Here is a 21,002-nt window from a genome sequence, read left to right on the forward strand (position 1 = left end):
ACCTGTGGCTGAAGCCCAAAGGCTTCAGTCCTTGGTGGTGGGACTTACGTTTACAGAACCCCCCACATGGGGCTGAAGCCCTGGGGCTTGAGCTTTGTCTCCCTCCCTCACCTAGACGCAGGCAGCAGGGCTCAGCTTCAGCCCTTCCTGAGGTTGTATGCTAATTTTCATTGTTAGAAGAGAGTTGTGGTGCAATGAAATTCGAAAACCCACTGTACGTAAGTAGATTGAAATTTGCGTCTGTGCTTAGATGTGAAAGTAGTTGTGTAAAATGTCAAAACTAAGGAGCAATTGCTTTTTGTTATCACAATGTATTTACATTATATTTACCTATGCAAGATCAGAGCCTTCAAAATATAAATGAACAAGGTAGCTGACTTCCAAGCAAGAACCATTGTGTTATTCAGTGGGGTTCACTGTCCCAGTCTGCATTTCCAAATTTTCATCATCAAAAGGAAGTACCCACAAGAGTTAGGACAATTGTCAGCTTCTGATTTAAAGGAATGATCCTGCATCGCTGGACTGATGAATTCCAACAGAGTGGAATTCTGAACTGTTTGAGATCCCTAGACATTCTGCGTGACCCTGAGAGATTACTGGAAATCAGCAAATTACTACATCTCTGCTAGCATCTTGAAAACTTTAATTCATTTGTAATGTATTTTACCTGCTTTAATATTTCAATAAAACTAATTTATTTTTGTTAAACTAAAGTAAATATTTACTGGTTATTAAAGAATTGGCTTCATCATTGTCTTTGGGAAGATCTGAAGTAGAGCTTACCCTGGGGTAAGTGACTGGTCCTCAAGGGCTGGGAGTAACCAAATGTGTGATAATTTCTGGTTCTGATAATCTTTTATCATTAAGCCCAGTTTGTCTGAAGAGCAATACAGATTGGAGAGTCTGGGGACTGGCTGTAGTTCCATGGCCAGCTAGCATAGTGATTTAGGAGTACACAATTACTGCTGGTTTGGTTAAATGTGAATATAGAATATACCTCCAGTTTGGGGGTGTTTGAGTTGTTTTCTGAAAGTCTGACTGAGACAGTCTCAAATGTGACACATTCTGGACACCAAGGCATGTACAAATAAATTTTAACTTGCATGCTGTTTTTGCACACCTGGGTGGTGAGTTAGGTGCTTATTTTTCCTGATGCAAAGTGCATCTTTTACTTTACTTCCAGTTCTCAGCCCCTGGCCTATCTTTGTGTTAGTTGAACACATGGTAGCCATGGAGATGTAGAGTGGCACTTTTCAATACAATGCCAGGGGGATGAGGTGACAAACAGGGCTGCTGGTAGGACACGGTCTGCCCAACCCTGCTCCCTGACCCATTGGGTGTGTGTGAATTATCTAAGGTTGCACTTTATCACATAGCAAGGGTTGGTTTCTACCGATTCCATGGGAATTACAGCTACTGCTGTTTAATGACACTCATGAAAACTTCTGCTAGAGTGCTGAATATTGTGATACTGTTTATAGTCAGTACTTAACTTGCTTTTCTGTGACCCAGCTCTTTAACAGAGACAAGTAAATTTTAGTTAGCATTTTATTCCCATGAATGATTAACTATGCTACTTTGAAGAATGTACTGGAAATGAAAAAGTGGCCTTTGATCTGGACCCCAGTCATAAGGGCATAGCTAATTTAGCAGGAAATGACATCTATTGAATAGTTGGATTCATTTACACTGCCTTAGAGACACATTATTTAGTATATGAAATGAACAAGTGTGTTTAAAAGTATCCGAGAAACAGTTAAGTAGGATGCTTTGTATCCTTTCTAATTACAAAACAGGGTTCTCTTCCGCTTTGGGAATGTAATTCCCTCAAATGAATTCCTCTGTTAGTCATGACCTCTGACATTGCCTGCCTGCTAACCACAGAGCTTTTATGAAAGAAGCCTGCAGATATCTACTAGTCCTAGTGTTTCAATATCCTTAAAAAGACAAGAAAATGCATTTTTAACATGACAGGGGGGAGGGATCCAAACGTAAAAATGGCTATCTTGTATATCTTCATGAAATATGTTTAAGATAATGTTTTGAGCCACAAGCTACCTATAGTTAAATCTAGTTGATCAAAATTATAGTAATTTCAGTAAGGCCATTTCATTTATTAGATATAGTTTTTATTCTTAGAAATCATGAAAATCATAATTGCTAAATTAAGCTTAAGTGGCTTTTACCCCCATCCCTGCATAAACATTTTAGGTTCTGTTACCATTATTAGAACAGTTTAGAGAAGTAATATTTTCCCCCTACTTTCCTCCTCTCTTGCTCACACATTCGCATGATATGTGAGAACCTGTGCCAGCACTGCATCTGTCTCCTCCACCTGCGCCTGTAGCCAGACAGACCACCTGAGCATGGATGCCTCTACCCAGATCCTGGTGTGATTTTGCAGGGACTATGGCTAGCAATTCCCACTTACTGATATCCAGGCTAGGAGGACCATGCAATGTGAAAGGTGCCTGCTGCTGGAATCTCTCAGGCAGCAGGTGGGAGAGCTACAGAAGGTGGCTACGTTAAGGAGCATCCGAATCCACAAGCATTTCCTGGACAGTGTTCATGTGGAGACAGCTGAGGTAGCTGTCCCAGTACACAGGACTGCTGACACACCATAGGTGGAGAAGGAGATGGCTCAGGGTAGACACTGGCAGCTGGTTACCCTCCCACCGGGGTATTAGAAACCGTTATGCTTTTCTTGACACAGGAGATAAGGAATCAACCCCAGAACAGAGGAGGAGAAGCCTCATACCCCCAAGGCTGGGAGGTCTGCTGCCACCACTGAAAATAGAAAACAGTGTAGTGGTGGTCGGAGACTCTCTTCTGAGGGGGACGGAGGCGCCCATCTGTCATCTTGACGTGTCATCTCGGGAAGTATGCTGCCTGCTGGGGGCCCGTATCCAAGATGTTACGGAGGCACTTTCGAGGATTATCCATCCAGCCCTCTGACTACTATCCCATGCTATTCATCCATGTGGGTACTAATGATACTGTGAGGTGCGACACTGAGCAGATCAAGAGTGACTACGGGCTCTGGGAGTACGGGTGAAGGAGTTTGGAGCACAGGTGGTATTCTCTTCGATCCTTCCTGTCAAAGGTAGGGGTCTAGACAGAGAGAGGTGCATACTGGAGGTGAATGCCTGGCTGCGAAGCTGGTGTTGCCAGGAGGGCTTTGGCTTCCTCGACCACAGGATGCTATTCCAGGAAGGACTACTAAGCAGGGATGGTGTTCACCTTTCGAGGAAGGAGAAGGCCATATATGGATACAGACTGGCTAACCTAGTGAGGAGGGCTTTAAACAAGGTTTGATGGGAACAGGTGACCAAAACCCACTGGGGTCTACATCATTTCCAGATGCCGGACTCTCAGGTCATTGTGCAGAGCATCTAGTGCCTCTCTGTGACTGTTGGCCTGATTGCCAGAAGGTGGGCCCCAATTTCCACATGCAGGAGTGAATTGCCCTTTGTGGGTCCAGGCTTTCCTTTGTGAAAGGGGAAATGGCCTCTGCGTGACTTCTTTTTAGGAGCTGGTACCAGGGAAGTGGATCAAAAATGGCAGTACTGTGCGCCAAGCCTCAGCACAACTACTCCAATGCTGGTGTCAACACAAGCTCCATAAGGAAAGTAGGAAAGTTTTAAGCCTAATGTCCCATTCCTTTTTAATCTGAGTAAGTTTTTGCAAATGCAACATCTGTTGCTAATGCACGCCGCCTCAAAACACCACAGACAGGTGGTCTGGGGATCACTGACTGGCATAGGGTTCTTGCACTGGTTGCAGTTCTTAAGTCCCAGGAGCGGGGCATGCCCCATCCTAAGACAAAGTCCTTTTCTGTGACTCAAAGATTAACACTACTACACTAATGAAAGAAAACTGAATAAAATATGAAAGTTTGTAGCCAACAGACAGAAATAGAGAAACTTTGCTAGAACAAAGGAGCATTCCAGCACTATCACTAAAAAGGAACTAAGGGTTGGGGAGCCAATGGCACCCCTTATATGCTGTGCCAACCCAGGGGCACCAAAGCCAATCTCCTATCGATACCACTGGGGAAAAAGCTTCTGGCACCAATTAAGGTGGTGAGCACACACATCTAAGATGGAATGGACACGAACATGCACTCAAAACCAGAGTTGTTGCAGAAAATGAAATGCAGAGGGAATAAAAAAGGAGACAAAGAAATACAGAAAAGATGAGAAAGAAGAGAAACACAAGATAGGAAGAACATGGGTCATAAAAGTGAATTTTTCTACTAAAGACAATATTAAGGTACAGAATAAATAATAACTGGTTGTGATGTCTTACCTAAGCTTTCATTTACCTCTGATCTTTGTACAAATCTCCGACTGAATCAGTGGGAATCTCACTGTAGATTATTACATTTGTAACCCAGCCCAGGGAACTAAGGATTGTGATCTTCTTCCTCCAATTAAATTGACACTCTAGTTCTAAAACATGTAAAGAAGAATGAAGAAAAAAATCCCAGAGAAGCAAAAAAAAATTTAACATTACTTCCTTCTCCTGCCTCTTCTCCCCTCAAAATGGACAAGAAAGGAATTTTTCGTAGTAGATATAAAAGTCAACAAATATACAAAAATCAAGTATTTATTTATTAAGATTAGAAATAATACACACTAACTTTTACATAGTGCTAAAATAATTTAACTTTTAAATTTTTCCAACTGAGCTTGTTATTACTCAGGGGTTGAAAATCCATCTATCTTCAATGGGGCAATTGAAAATTTTATGTCTCATTTGATGTATAATATTTTACCTGTTGTACACACAACCTAGTAACACTTTTTAGCCATTGTCTCTGGAAAAAACACGCACCTTACTTTGCCAATATGATGCTTCTCCTGACAAAGGAACAGAGTACAAGGAAAATCTAGGCATTTATTGTTCTAGGAGATAACAGTACAGCACTCAAGGTTATCCCATTTTATTTTTGTATGTGGCAGCAGGGGAAAAGAGAGCAACCTGAACTTCTGCACAGCTTTAGTTAGAGAAGGTGGCATAATTCAAAGTATTAATGTATTTACTAAAAGATTGACAAATTCTCCAGTTTCAAATGAATTCCATTATCCCTTTGAAAAAAATTACTTTTTCAATGATGTCACAAAGACTAATTTGCCTCAATATGCAAAAACTATTAAAATAGTTCAGGTGACACTGGTTAATAAGTGACAAATGAAATTTCAGTATGCTATCAGTTTAACTAAAAAAATATGGACCAGTGATGCAAACAATCATTTAAATAGACTAACTGGTCAACTGAAAATGAAATAGAATCTTTAGTAATGGGGATAAAGTCATTTTAGTGCATAAGTGAAAAGCTAGAAGCAGGTGCTTTCAAAACATGGTAATCCTTTTAACTGCTTACACCTAACACCTAAATATGGCAAAGCCTCTATTACATGATAAATCACTCTTGGTTTTAAAAAAAAAAATGTCTGGGCCATCCGCCACGCACTTTGGTTGACATGTTTAAGATAAAGTGTAATTCCTGCAGCAGGTATCTTTAAAAATGAGGAAACATATCAAAGGAAATACATAAACATCTCATCTGAAATACAGGCACGTTTTTCCATCTTCTCCATGCAATCTCCCACTTCCTTGCTCCTTATTCAGTTACTACTACATTTTCCACTGCACCTCACAATAATCATTATCTGATGAGAGAGCAAAAAGACAAATTTAGCATATTCAGTAAAACTCAATAAGGTAAATAGTTAAGTAAGCAATCATACACACCCATATAAAAATTCTATTACAAAAATTAGATAGGGATTTTAGAAAATTGTTAACAGGCCTCAAAAGAGCACTGAAAGCACTATCCACTCAAGCCCCAAAAGCAAAGAACAACATATCTTCATTCGCCTAATAAACTTCTTCATATTCTTGCACTCTATATGGCCTGTTCAACTTAATTGTGTGTGATAAGCTGTCATTGCAATGAAATCCTTTCACCACTAACAAAGGAGAGATTACTCACCCTACGTAATAACTGGAGTTCTTTAGAATATACGTCCATATGGGTTTTCCACTTCAAGTGTGCATGTCTGTTTGCACCTTTGATTGGAAATTTTTGGTAATAGTGCCCATTGAGCCAGCATGTGTGTTTTTCACATCTTTGTGCCCCCAAACCAAGAATATAAAGTATTGTGAGGCCAAACCAGTTTCTTCTCTATTATAAAGCTTCACAAGGGATGATCTGAATCAAAGGGGAAGGAAGAGAGGTGGTGGAGCACCAATAGACTGACACATTTCAAAGAATTCTAGTTACTATAAGGTAAGTGACTGCTCCTTCTTTGAATAGATCCCTATGAATATGCCACTTCAGGTGACTCAAGTACCATACTTCCCCAAAGGAAGAAGGAACTTCAGGGAAGAGTTCAGTACTGAAGAGACAACTGCACCGCTTCCTGCAGCATCTTATCGAGCAGTATTAAATCAAAACCATAATGGTTGGAGAAAATAGATATGCATGTTCAGATTTCAGCTCTGTAGATTTCAGCAACTGAAACATATCTGAAAAGATACAAGAGTAGACTGCCACCTTGTAGAACGAGCCATCACTCTAGGGGAAGGTTGATTATCAGCCAATTCCTACCAGAAATCTATTGGGAATCACTGAGACTTGTTTGCAATTGACACAAAAAAAACCTAGGAAATTTTTCTGAAGAGGTCTGTTTCTATCCAGGAAAAAGACTAATAGCCTCCTCACATCTAGGGTATAGGAAAAGTAACTGGAAGGTAAATGTCTGATTAATATGAAATCCAGAAGAAATCTTGGGTAAATGTTTTGTATGGGGGCAAAGTAACACCTTTTTGTAGAGAACACTGTGAATAGAGGGTTTGCCAGTAGAGAACCCAGTTCCGTGACCCAAAGGGCACCAAGACAGCTGTTTTAATAGATAGATGTAATAAGGGCACATAGCAGGTAACTCAAATGGGTGGTTCATGAGACAATGAAAAACAAGATTCAGATTGGAAAAGGATCTCTGGTTGATCAGATGAGATTTACTAGGTCTTTCAAATCTCATAATGAATGGATGGGTGAAAACCAAACAACCTAAGGGAGAGTGAAAAGCTGCAATTACAGATAATTCTGATGGAACTCTCAAAAAATCCCCACCTTTTTCAATTCCAACAGGTAATCAGAGATTCTGGAAAGAGAATAGGCAGATGAAAGCTTTCATCTATTACACCAAAAACATCATGTCCATTTCTAGAAGAGATTATATTTTATAGATTCCTTTCTACTGTTCAATGCCAATTGCCCGTCTAATGAATAAGAGGAAATCTCTCACTTTGAGAACCGCTGAGGAGCCGTGCAAGGAGCAGAAGAACCTCCAGGTTGGGGTTAAGTGCCTGACCAGTCTGAGAAAACAGATGGGTAAGAGACAAGTTAGGTTTGTTATCTCATTTATCTTCGCCAAGGTGGTAAAATCAAGATATCTACTGCTTGGTCCTGCTTGTGCATAAAAAGAGGACTCCAAGTTCATGAAATGGAACTGCCATCTTCTAGAGATTAATGATCAAAATCTTTCCTAAAATAGAGTTTGTTGCACTTAGTATTAGCTGGTAGGGAAAAAATATTGATCTCAGGGAATTCCCAAGTTAAGAATATTGTGTAGAGGACTTAAGCATCCAGCTCCCATTTGTAATTTATGGAGAAATATCTGTGGAGGTCATCTGCCATGGTATTTTGTACACGAGGGAGTTCACCTGAGATGACAGTGTTTAACTATACATTAATTCCAGAGTTTTATTATTTGGTACAGAGAGGGGGGAATCTGTGTCTCCCTGGCAATAAATGTAATATATTAAAGAATACTAGTGGGCTGTGCCCTGTGCTTGCTACACTCACCAACCCCCCTCTTTCTGGCCAATTGTGTGTCCAGAGAAAATGAGAGCATGACAACATTATTCTGTTCCTCATCAGAAAAACTTAATATAGAGACAATACATGCTGTCTGTCATTATCTTACTTGAACTTGCTCAGATTAGAAAGATAAAATGAAAAATGATAAATATTTCTGACTGCTCTCAACTCCAGAAGGTTGATACAGAAGAGCTGTTCTTGTAGTGACCATTTGCCTTGTATTGTGTGGGGTCCCAGCTGTGTCTCCTATCTCAAGAGTGAGGCATTTGAGGTTATCATGATCGTAGAGATATTGGAATGAATGGGACTCCTGCACTGATATTGGCAGTGTCTTCCCATGAGTTGAGTGACTGCAGAACCCATTGGGAAACAGATACAAGTTTGTCCAGATGGTTCTTGTCCAGTTTATAGATTAGGGATGGGAAAGTCTATCGCCTATGAGTTGGATGTGTCCCTCCTGGCTTGCCTTGATCTGCCCACAGCGAGGCTTGGGGCTCTCCTTCCCCTCCTGGTAGTGGTGCTCCAGCTTTGGGGTGAATCCCCAAGCTTTGGCTTTCCCCTGCATAGCTAGACACCAGCTCTCTGCTGCAGGAAGGAAGCAGCAGGGAGCAAGCACTAAAGCACCTGTGTCGCCAGCTCTACCTGGAAAGAGGAGATAGCACTGTGTGCTGCTGTTCTTCTTATGCCCTGCCTAGGGGAATGGCAGCACAGGGAAACTAGCATAGGGAAGCTCTGTTCCCACCCCCATTGCTCCAACTGGTCAGGAATGGCAGCTAATTCAAGGGACAGAGGGCAGAGCCTACAAGCGCAAGACAGTGTGGAGCAATCTGTGCCCCTCACCAAACGGAGCTGTGCTGGGTAAGCACCCTAATCCCATCTTCTCTTGCATCCAACCTTCTGCCCAGATCCTACACCCCCACCCACAGCCCGCTCCTGCACCTAACCTCTTGCCCAAAAACTGCACCCTCATCCTATCCCACTCCTGCATCCAGCCTCCCACCCAGACCTCACACCCCCACCCTGCTCCCTGGCAACCTCTCCCCCACACTGAACCCCTCTTTTTAGCTCTGTGCTGGAGCCTGGAGGAGCCCAAAAATGTACTAGCTCCAGGCCTCGAGAAGAGTTAATCCAGCCATGGGGGAAAGCCAGGTTTTGGCACTCCTCGTCTCACAAAGGTGTTGGAGCATGAGGGGAACCCTGGTGCTGTGAGTTGCATGAGTAAGACGAGTGTCTTTTTTTTCCCCTGCTTCTTAGGACTGATGTAGAGGCCTAGCTAGCATGGAAGTTCCATGTGTTCCTTGCCAAATGGAACTGTGCTGGGTAAGCACCCCAATCTCCTACCCACGCCCACATCCAACCTTCTGATCAGACACGGCACTCCTACCCACAACCCAATTTCAAATGTTTGCTGCTGGGAAACAACAAAAGGAGCTAGTGTACTTTGAAGGACTAGTCAAGTTGAACAGAAGTACTGGACTGACAATGGACCCTGGAAGGCGACAATCCACATCTGATGAGCTTTCCTGAGAGACATTTAGACTGGCATGTGAGCAATGGCTTCTACCCGCAATGAACTCTGTTAAGGATGGACATGTGATTGGCCCTTGTTATGCCTCATGTGATTCAACATCATCTTATTGCTGTACTTTTCCACAGCAAGAACAAGGGGAGCTCTCTACATACGAGAAGATATAAAAGGCCTTGGGAACTCCACCATTTTAACTCTTTCCTGCTCTAGCTTCACAACTGTTCTAGGCTCTGGACTACGGATTTGCGCCATTGCATTCTAACAATGATTTGGAAGTAACTAGAGACTTGACTTGAGCCTGCCGTTTATTCCATCATGGACACAAGCCTCAACCAAGAACTTTGCAAATGTTGTATGCATTTGATCCCTTTAACAATTCTAATGATCACATTTCTTTCTTTTTCTCTTCCTTACTATAAATAAGCCTTTAGATTTTAGATACTATAGAACTAGCAACAACATGACTTCTGGGTAAGATCTGAGGTATATCCTTTGGGTCAGAAAAACCTTTAATGGGGGATTTTGGTTTTCATAACCACTCATCCCTGTGAGGAGTGCTACTAGTGGTGATGCAGGAGAACTGGGATATCTGAAGGAACTGCTTCTATAGTGAAACAGAAGTTCTCTTTTGGGCTGGTTTGAGATACCTTGTACGTGAAGGATCCCCAGTTTTGGGTGGTGATGGCCAGTTTCTAAGCAATTCACCCTGAACTGGTACTCTCAGTAGTGTCTCAGCAGAGCATGCCTTGTTTACAACTGGTGTTGAAGAAGTTAACAGCAAAGGCACTGAGCCATTTCCATGCTTTTTAGATGGTACTGGCATGTTTACCGTTAAGTGTCTGTAGCAGAGCTGAGAAGATAGATGGGACCCAGTATCATAGGTGCTCCCAGCATCAAGTAGTACTCCACCAAAGAAAGTCTGGAACCGATAGGCAAAGTAAATCCTTTACTGCCTCCCAAGCCAGTGGGGTTGTCTATGCCAAAAAAAACCCTGTTGACATTTGAATTGATGACATGGTACTAATAGCTTCTGTCTGTGGTAGTGTTGATGTCCAATGCTCCCTCTATTTTTTTCTGTCCACGGGCAGAATAAATTTTATGTGCACCAAGGTATGTGCAGATGTGCACTACCAGCAAAAACATATGCTGCCAGCTGTGGGCACTGTGATAATCAGCTGGGTGGCATTTGAATTTCTACTGGGTGGCCACCCAAGTTTTCAGCTTACAATAGGACACTTCTTGTGCTCCCTCGCCCACAGATCCTGATTGGCCTGGGTGTGGGGGAGTGCGTGAAGTCCCTGCCCCCCAACTCTTGGCCCTTAGAAAGCAGCTGGCGGTTCCCTCTGGTGCCACATGCTTCTGGTGGGGAGAGGGGAGGACACTTCATGCACTCCCCTATGTCCAGGTCTTGATTGGCTTGGGGGCAAGGGAGCAGTAGGGCAGCCACAGGCTGGATCAACCTGCTTGGCAGGCCTGATCTTGCCTGCAGAGGCTCTTTTGCCCACCCCTGGCTTAGAAGGTATGCTTGTCAATTACCCTGTGGTACTTGAAGCTTTCTCGGAGAAAGCCTGACCCCCTCTTTCTCCATGGAGAAGAATCCAAGTCAAGGGTTGTGTTAGCAATAATCACAGCAGCACTTGCAGGCTGCATGCAGGTGGCAGGGCACTTACTCTAAAGCCCAGTGCCAAGGAACCCCTCATTGCTGAATCCAGAACTGTGGTTATCTGGAAATCTGCATTCTTGTCTAGGAAAAAAGAGCAGATACTGCACCTCTCAACAGTCCCCATGCCAAGGCATAAAAGGCTATGTGTAAGGTCATTATTTGGGATAGATATCCCACATGGTGGACAGCACTTCATGCCCAGTGAGTACTGCTTGCCACTAATGTGATGCACAAGAACTATTAAAAATGAACTTTATAAAGTAAAAATAAAGAAATTAATAGGTAATACTGGGTAACTATTTACAGCTAAGACAGCTAGCTAGTTTAGCTTTCTATGCAGAAAAAACATCTGTGAGGTAAACCAAATGATGAGCTCTAACTCAGGCTATAGGTTGTAAGAAGAAACTGATGGGGAGCCACAATAGCACCACTTATATGGCTTGGGTGGGGCCACGTGGAGGCAGAAGGCACAATGCCATGTCCTGGCAGTACTACTGCAGAAAACTCTTCACTCAGGTGGTGACACACTATAGCTGAAGTACATATGTGTAACTATTCCAAGAATTGTCAGGGTTATGTTTTTTCAGCTCCCCCCGCCCCCATCAGCAGAGAGTTCAAGTAAGAATCCGAGAGAGTTCACAAACGTACAACTGCATCAACATCTTGGATGAGTCCAGTTGTCTAAATGAGTCACAGATGAGGAGGACTCTCTTAATAATGAGTTAGTATCAAGCAAAGAACCTGAATCTTGAATAGTACACAGTCTAAAAGAGGAACCAATGAAGGTCACACACTATTAGCGCCAGAAATACTTGGCATCTTTTTCTATGTAAGACTAGATAGCACAGCCTCCTTGCAGCACTAAAACTTCAAATGGCCCAATCATGTATGCAGAAAATGGAGATATTATGAAGGACTGGAATTTATTCCATGTCCTTATGCGGACAGATGGACGTGCATGTACTCTCCTCCCCCAACTAATTTCTAACAGATTTCAGAGTCCTGCATAGAAATAAATTTCTACCTGTGGATCCAGGTATCTGCAGATAGAGGTTGGTATCTGCTGACCTGCAGAGCTCTATTCCCAGGAAAGTCTGTAGACAACGGAGAGGAATGTGGAGCCACAACCCCTGGGAGCCAGCACCCTTTGCCAGCAGCTCCTTCTGGTGGTACAGCTGTATGACCCCAGATAAAAGCAATGGCTTGGTTTCTGAAAAGGTCAAGCTAGCTTAAGTGTGCCAGTGTACTGAGATAGGAGAAGCATGGTCAGCATTTCTGAAAGCTTTTTGTGAAAAGGAAGAGTAACCTGTGCAAAGTGGATAGGAGGACCTGCAGAGAACATGGTTTAGCTACCACTGCAACTCACTGAAGGAGAAGCAATATTAATTTGTAACAATCCCTGTTTTTCAGCAAAATCATTTAGTTTTGAAAACTTCAGTATTATTTTCCTTCTTTATCTCCCTCATTTCTGCTTTGATCTGTATGTGCTCCAAAGCTAAATAACCAACTTTACCTTTAGGTACACATATGCGATTAGCTACAAAAAGAAGGTTCAGAGTATTAATAGAAAATATTCAATGTGAGAAATGTGATACATTTCCTTAACTATTTGCTGTAAGAATTAACTTCCCCCCCGCAATAGCTTTTGTACATTTTTGGTAGTATTTAATACAAGTCATGAATGTAATAATAAATTAAAAACGGTTTTAGAATTATTAATATCAGAAACTATTACACATTAGTTTATCCAGGTGAAAGAATACAATATTGAAATAACATGCAATTCCAGTAACGTGTTAAGAACATTACCTTCCTGATAGGCTCCATCTGCCATAACTAAATGAAGAATTTTTGCATAGAGATGTTTATATTCATTTCCCAGAATACTCTGAACTATTGTTGAACAAATATCAATATTCTCATCTTCATCTTCATGCATCTCCTATGACAGAAGACAATGTAGATGGTCCAATGTTAAATTAACATAAGGTGAAACAATTCACAAATTTAGAAAAAGAACTGTGGATTAACACAAAACATTAATATTTTAGGCCACATACAGTAATGTTTTCTGTATGAACATTAGTATGCTTAACAGAATACACAGTTAAAAGAATATACTTAAATTCTAGTGATACAACAATATGCAGTAATGAGCAAGTCAAGGTAGATTTTTTGCTTAGAGAACTCCACAAACCTTTATTTTATCATAAACTTCGATGAATTTATCAAAACCTATTTCTTGCTCCAGATTACATCTCAATTCTTCCAAATGGCTGAAGACACTGTCATAGGCTTCACATTCACTGGTAATGTCTCCATCACTGTTGTCTAGGAAAAGAAAATACAACCGAAGAAACAATTCAAAATGTTTTATTTCACTTCAGTTCCCAATATACTTCTTCCATGTACCTTAATTTTTGAAGTCCAGGCGAACCTCTGAACAAAATTGAAGGCAGGAATATGCCAAATGGTATCACACATACACAATGGCACTAAGACACTAATTAAAGCAGTAACAGACCCGTTTGTCCTTTGGCAATCAAAAGAAATTAAATAAAGAAGGTGTGTGAATGTCGATCAGTGGAATCAATACTTTCAGGGTGTCCCTGGTGCTGGAAACATGAGCTGTCTTTTTCATATACTGGTGAACCCTGACTTATGACTCCCCGCCTTTACAACACCTTTTTTCATGTGAGATAACTCCTAAAACTCCCCAATTTACATCCGCAGCTCGCATTTACAACGGAGTAAGATGCAGACTCTACCTGTCATCCCAAAGCAGGACATGCACAAGGTTAGTCAGACTTGCCAGTCTGCAGCTGCTGCTTGAACTGCGTGCAGCTCCACCACATCGGTCTTCACCTTTTCGTTATTTTTGTGTACAGGCAGTCCCCGGGTTACATGGATCCGACTTACATCAGATCCCTACTTACAAACGGGGTGAGGCAACCCCGCACTAGCTGCTTCCCCCCAGCAAACCAGGGAGACGCGAAGCTAGCGCCCCCCCGCCCAGCAGACCAGGGAGACGCGGAGCGGCTTTTCTCAGCAGACACCTCAGCTTGAGAATAAAGGACTGAGGGAAGTGAGGTGTGGGAGAATAAAACTGAGCTCTGGAGAAATGTTTGGCTAGAGTTTCCCCTACAATATGTACCAGTTCCGACTTGCATACAAATTCAACTTAAGAACAAACCTATAGTCCCTATCTTGTACGTAACCCAGGGACTGCCTGTATTATTTGAACTATTTAGTTTAGTTTTCCTCCATTTCTGTAGTCACTATTGGTATTTTTAGGGTATGAAATGGGTTTCCAGGAACGGAACTGCCATTTATAACATTGCGCCTATGGGAAATAAGGGTTTGACTTACGACGGCTTGACTTACGATGGTTCTCCAGGAACCAATTAGGTTGGAAGTGCGGGGGTTGTCTGTATTCCACTCTGTAAATTACTCAGAAGTAACGATTCACATACTTGAATAAAACAGCTGTACTAAAACAGACATCTGACTTCATATTGGTACTGAAACAATTGCTCAGTAAACTTCTCTGTAACCACTCCACACCACAAGTCTCAAAAGATGCATCTAAAACACCATAGCAGGTTGCAAAAGTCTACAAACCTTCATCTGATATTTAAATATAAAGATTTGAATATAAAGAATGACCTTTTTGGTTTCTTTCTGTGCGAAGATACACCCTTCTCCAACCACAACAAATCTAGGTGAGTTCTGGGAAGATCCATTTGTAATTGAGTTATCTCCCAAGTTCTCACTTCACATACTGATGTGGTAGCAAAACTAGCTCACATCTGTCCCAGTATCTAAAGAAGTAAAACAGCTAAATTTTGTACATAGTGAAGTCACGTTTTTAATACATGCAACGTAATAACATAAGAAAGTGCATACTAGGTCAGACCAAAGATCCATCTAGGCCAGTATCCAGTCCGCCAACAGTGGCCAATGCCAGATGCCCCAGAGGGAGTGAACAGAACAGGAAATCTTCAAGCAATCCTTCTCCCGTCACCCATTCCCAGCCTCTGACAGAGGCTAGGGACACCATTCTGGCTAATAGCCATTGATGGATCTAACCTCCATTCGTTTATCTAGTTCCTTTTTGAACCCTGTTCAAGTCCTGGTCTTCACAACATCCTCTGGCAAGGAATTCCACAGGCCGACCATACACTGTGTGAAGAAAAGCTTCCTTTTGTTTGCTTTAAAGCTGCTATCTATTAATTTGATTTGGTGACCCCTAGTTCTTATGTTATGGGAACAAGTAAATAACTTTCACTTATTCACTTTTTCCACACCAGTCATGATTTTATAGACCTCTATCATATCCTCTCCCAGTCTCCTCTTTTCTAAGCTGAGAAGTCCCAGTCTTTTTAATCTCTCTTCATATGGGACCTGTTTCAAACCCCTAATAATTTTTGTTGCCCTTCTCTGAACTTTTTCCAATGCCAATATATCATTTTTTAGATGAGGTGGCCACATCTGTATGTAGTATTCACAATGTGGGTGTTCTATGGTTTTATATAGAAGCAATAAGATGTTCTCTGGCTTATTCTCTATCCCTTTTTAAATTATTCCTAACATTTGGTTTGCTTTTTTGACTGCCGCTGCCCATTGAGTGCATGTTTTCAGAGAACTATCCACAATGACGTTAAGATCTCTCTCTTGAGTAGTTGTAGCTAAATTAGTCCCCATCATATTGTAAGTATAATTGGGATTATTTTTTTTCAAATGTGCATTACTTTATATTTACTAACATTAAATTTCTTTTGCCATTTTGTTGCCCAATCACTTAGTTCGGTGAGATCTTTTTGAAGCTCTTCACAGTCTGCTTTAGTCTTAACTATCTTGGACAGTTTAGTATCATCTGCAAATTTTGCCACCTCACAGTTTACCCCTTTCCCAGATCATTTATAAATAGGTTGAATAGGATTGGTCCCAGTATGAACCCTTGGGGGACACCAATAGTTACCTTTCTCCACTTTGAAAACTTACCATTTTTCCTACCCTTTGTTTTCCAGTTATCAACCCATGTTAGTGGGTCATGGTCAACACATGTGGGAGCTTAGGGTTAACCACAACTAGCTAACATTTTTTCAAGTATTATTTGCATGATCTACTCAAGTTACAAATGAAAAATACGATTTATTTTTTGAAAGGAGATATGGCCTAAGAGAGTTAATGAAAGAGAGACCAGCTATTAAGGTGTGAAGCTCACTTATACTTATTAAGAAATTGCTTTAAATTAAATTAAGGACACCATGATAATTCCTCCTCTAAGGAAAACCACATGCTATCAGGTCAGAAAACCAACAAGACAAGAGACCTTTAAACAAGGGCAGGAAATAGGAACAGGGAATGTATCTGTATTACTCTGCAGACATTAAGCAGCGTTTTTATATTCAGTGGAACCTCAGAGTTACGAACACATCAAGAATTTAGTTGTTAGTAATGAAGTTGTTAGTAATTCTGAAATGCTAGTAAGTGAACAAAATGTTACAGTTATTTTCAAAAGTTTATAACTGAACATTGACTTAATTCAGTTTTGAAACTTTACCATACAGGAGAAAAATGCAGCTTTCAACCTCATTAAGTTTAAATGAAACAAGCACAAGAACAGTTTCCTTACCTTGTACATTTTTTTTAAACTTTTCCTTTTTTTAGTAGTTTAACACAACATGGTACTGTATTTGCTTTTTCCCCCTCTGCTGCTACCTGATTGTAGACTTTTAGTTCCAAATGAGGTGTATTGTTAACCAGTCAGTTCTACTTTAACGGCTTAATAAAATGCACCCATCTGCTGATTTAGTCAGGACATATACAATCTTTATAATTAAGGGATGATTTTCAAAAGTGGATGCCTAACTGTTATTTGTAAGTCTCTTCCTAAAGCAACACACATGCATGCAACCCTGACAACAGCTTAGAGATTTGTACATGATCTTTGAGAGAAGATGCGCGTCTATATTTTAGTGTGTAGAGACTACATAACTCTTACTGTGCATTTTTTAAATTGCCAGTATAAACCAAAACTACTACTATAACGCTTACATTAACAAATTTTGCAAAGTAGGAAGCATTATCTAGTAATTAAAACCTAGACTCCTCAGCTTTGAGTCCCAAATTTCAGATCTAAAAAACTATTTATTAAAAATTAAAGCTAAGATTCTCATGAAATAATGCCTAGTTCTTAAAATCATGTTAAGAAAACACAAACAGCGAGACTTGTGATAAAAATGAGAGTGAGCAACACTTTTAATTAACTGTAAAATGGGGATACAGGCAGTCCCCGGGTTACATACAAGATAGGGACTGTAGGTTTGTTCTTAAGTTGAATCTGTATGTAAGTTGGAACTGGAGTCCAGATTCAGCCGCTGCTGAAACTGACCGCCAGTTCTGACTTACATACAGAATCAACTTAAGAACCCCAAGCGTCCCCAAGTCAGCTGCTGCTGAAACTGATCAGCGGCTGATTCCAGGAAGCCCGGGGCAGAGCAACTCTGCCTTGGGCTTCCTGTAGTCAGCGCTGGTCAGTTTCAGCAGCGGCTGACTTGGGGACGCCTGGGGCAGAGCAGCTGGGGTGCTGCCGGGTTGGTCCAGTAGTGCCCAGAGCAGTGCTGCGGGACCAACCGGCAGCGCCCCAGCTGCTCTGCCCCAGGGTCCACAACAAAAGCCTGGTCTGCTGGGGGGGAGGGGGAGAGGCGCACTAGCTGTGCCCCCCCCCCCTCCCCAGCAGACCAGAGACACAGGGAGCAAAGCCTCAGCAGCAGCGGCGGGGTGCTGTGCTGCTGAGGCTTTGCCAGAGCAAAGCCTCAGAAGTGCGGCACCCCACCGCTGCTGCGGCTTTGCTCCCGGTGCCCCTGGTCTGCTGGAGACGGTCCCCAGCAGACCAGGGGCACCTGGAGCAGCTTTTCTTGCCCCCGAGGTCGAGGTGGCGGGACCGCTGCGCTCTGGACGGTCCCGCTGCCTGCGAGCTCCGGGGCGAGAAAGCCCCGTTCGTAAGTGCGGATCCGACATAAGTCGGATCCGCGTAACTCGGGTACTGCCTGTATCTATAGGAATAAGTGCAAACCAGAAGAGGTGAAGCACGTTTAATTTCTATATAAGGTTATCTATACAACCTCCTGGCTTTTAGGCTTATATAACTATACTATATTCCCACACACTGTAGAGCTCATTAAAATCCCTTCATTTATCTTGACCTCTTTCTAAATTTTCATATTTGACTTTTTAAAGCAGTACTGAAGTACTCTGCCTTTAACTAGAATTTTAGAACCTAAGTATGAGATTAAGAATTTAGCACAACATCACATCTTAAAAGCAGCAAGGTAATGGGATTTTCTAAACTCAGTTAAATCTTATTTTCAGTTCCATTGGATTGATAGATATTTCTAGTATTAGCACAGGTGAAACACCACACATTCCTTGTATACTAAAGCCTAATGCAGCTTCTCATTTACTCCCGTCACACCAGTTTGTATTCCCTTTTCACATGTGACAGGATCATGCACTGGAGATATATAAAGAGTATGTGCAGTAGTGCATAGTCTTGGACCTTTCCTGGAGGTAACAGATAACGAAGCCATTTCATATCCATTTGTCACCACTGTCATCTCAAGACTTCTACACTGATTATATGGTGCTATGAATCTAAATAAAAGATCTAATTATATAACTTGATTCTACCAAGTTTTTGCAATAAAATGAAGCTTCATTCTGTATAATGCCTTTTATAAAGCTTGTATGCTAAAACTCTTTATAGAACCGTTACCAAATTCTGTACTTATACCTCTAACACACGGGGGGCAATACAAAAAAATGGCAGGTGACTGCTACTAAGTTTACCTGCACCTCTTCAGGTATTGGGCAATCACAGCTACTGATGGGTGCAGATGGCCAATTGTGGCCAATGGGAGCGGCAGGAGGTTAATCCCTGGCAGGCCCCCATCTCTATATTTACCTGCACTTCTGGGACACTGCTTTCCACCGCTTGCATTGGCTGTGAATGGCTATCCGCAGCCAATGAGAGCTGTGACTGTCTGATATCTGAAGAGGTGCAGTTAAATATAGAGATGGGGGCCTGCCGGGGATCAACCCTGCAGTCAAGATCTGACCCGCAGGCTGGAATTTGCTCACCCCTGCACTAACATCAGTAAGAGAAATTACAAGTAACCCAAGTTTATACCTGACTGCCATTCTTCATTAAGTGCACTTTCACTGCTGGGGTTGTTGTCATCTTCATCATCCAACTGTGTACCATTTGTCATGCGTGCTGCAGTATCTGCCTTTAGTGTACACAACTCCTCTTCACTGAATTCCTCATTAGGCTGCTCCCTAAGTAACTGTTCCATCGAGGCCTGAAGCTCTTGCAGGTCTGTATCTGCCTCACCAAACATACTGGGATAAGAGAAATATACACAAATAATATATACAGATGATACCAAACACAAAGTTCTCAACATTCATCTCAACCTGAACCAAAAATTTTAGGTATATTCATGGAAAGAGGATGGTACTTCCCCTCATATTAGGGAGAAGAGTTACTCCAAACCTCATATTGTGTCAGTTGAGCTGTGACACTGGCAAATGATATGTTACGATTTTTTCTTAAAGAAAACACCCTGCATTCCCTTGGAAAGATGGCCTCTCTCTCCTTTACAGCTTGAATACAATGATTGACGAGAGCCTTCCCTTAGCTTGCCTTAGAGAGACCATTGGCTGGAAGCAGTCACAGCAGAATTCCCATTCTGCGGCACCTCAGAGGAAAATCTTACCGATGTAGCATTGCTCGGTTTTTACTTGCTCCATTTGGCCAAATCCATCACAATCAAGTGTGTGATGGAAGAAAGAAAAGAGTCCAGCATTAGTTTTATCTGATGAATAAAGTTCCACTAAGCAAAAGAAGAGTGGGAAAAAAACAGTTTCATTCACTGCTGCTTCAAAATAATGCAGGATCACTGTACCATTACTTGGTTTGTTATGCTGGAGTGAGACACTGAGTTTAGGATGGAAGGTAAATAAACAAGATGTAAAGCCCTATGGACAAATCTAAATTGACTGATGCTTAGAAATAGGAGGGTTAACTGGCTATGTTTTACTGAGGAAGATGCCAGGATTCAGAGTTACACTTATCCGAAATGAATCTTGACTGTAATAGTACAATTTAATTTGTGAAACATGATTAGTCATGGTAGTAAAAACCTGAAAAGCAGCAACAGTGTCCCATCTGTTTTCTATACCTATATAATACAATACAAAACACCCCAATAATATAATAATATATTTCAACTGTAGAATAGATAAAATATTTAAATTTAGCAACAGCTCATGACAGTAACTTATCGGGCCATTTTAAACGGTATGAGACTTAGAATATTTCTCCACAAGTCTTCATCCTCTGGTGGCATTTTATGCTTTGCCATGGACTCCTCTGTCCAAATTGAAATTTCACTAAAATAATTTGATACTTTTTTTTTTTGAAGACCATCTTCTCCACAGGTAAAAGGCCAGCATAATGGGGGCAATGGGTACATGCTGGGGAAATCAGTTAGGAAGGCAGCATGGCTATGTTTTTTATTCTATTACTACTAGGGCCGTCAAGCGATTAAAAAATTTAATCGCCATTAATTGTGTGCCCTTCCCCTTTGAAACGCTGTGTGAGGCAGTGCTGCATGGAGCCTGGGATCAGCAAGAGTCCCCAGCTGACCCCGGGCTCTATGCAGCACTGCCCCTTTGAAGAGCCGCGGCTGCCTCTCTAAAATACTACCTCTGGCCTTTTGAAGATGCAGCTGCCATGGAGCCCAGGGTCAGCTGGGCACTGCCCAGCTGATCCTAGGCCTTGCACAGCAGCGGAACCCAGCGTCAGCCAGGGGCTCCCCGCTTATCCTGGGCTACCTGGGGCAGCGGAACCA

General features: G+C 41.9%; 2 protein-coding genes across 10 annotated transcripts in view; both read right to left on the reverse strand.

The window, feature by feature from the left end:
• The window catches only part of SH3RF1 (SH3 domain containing ring finger 1), a 163,951-nt gene extending 159,497 nt beyond the window's left edge, over nucleotides 1–4,454 (reverse strand). Inside the window, exon 1 of the mRNA XM_075931133.1 lies at nucleotides 4,309–4,454. The gene's annotated coding sequence lies outside the window, so the exon portion shown is untranslated. The remainder of the gene's footprint in view (nucleotides 1–4,308) is intronic.
• Nucleotides 4,455–5,445: 991 nt separating this feature from the next.
• Nucleotides 5,446–21,002, reverse strand: part of NEK1 (NIMA related kinase 1) — a 141,222-nt gene continuing 125,665 nt past the window's right edge. For all 9 annotated transcript variants that reach the window (XM_025185930.2, XM_006111681.4, XM_075931131.1 and 6 more), the window contains 4 exons: nucleotides 19,277–19,488; nucleotides 13,280–13,413; nucleotides 12,892–13,024; nucleotides 5,446–5,675 (listed from right to left, as the gene is read on the reverse strand). In XM_025185930.2, the coding sequence (XP_025041715.2) occupies nucleotides 5,641–5,675; nucleotides 12,892–13,024; nucleotides 13,280–13,413; nucleotides 19,277–19,488 (514 nt within the window). In that variant the 3' untranslated portion in view covers nucleotides 5,446–5,640. The remainder of the gene's footprint in view (nucleotides 5,676–12,891; nucleotides 13,025–13,279; nucleotides 13,414–19,276; nucleotides 19,489–21,002) is intronic.

This window comes from Pelodiscus sinensis, chromosome 5 (genome assembly GCF_049634645.1).
Source record: "Pelodiscus sinensis isolate JC-2024 chromosome 5, ASM4963464v1, whole genome shotgun sequence".
Lineage (NCBI taxonomy): Eukaryota > Metazoa > Chordata > Testudines > Trionychidae > Pelodiscus > Pelodiscus sinensis.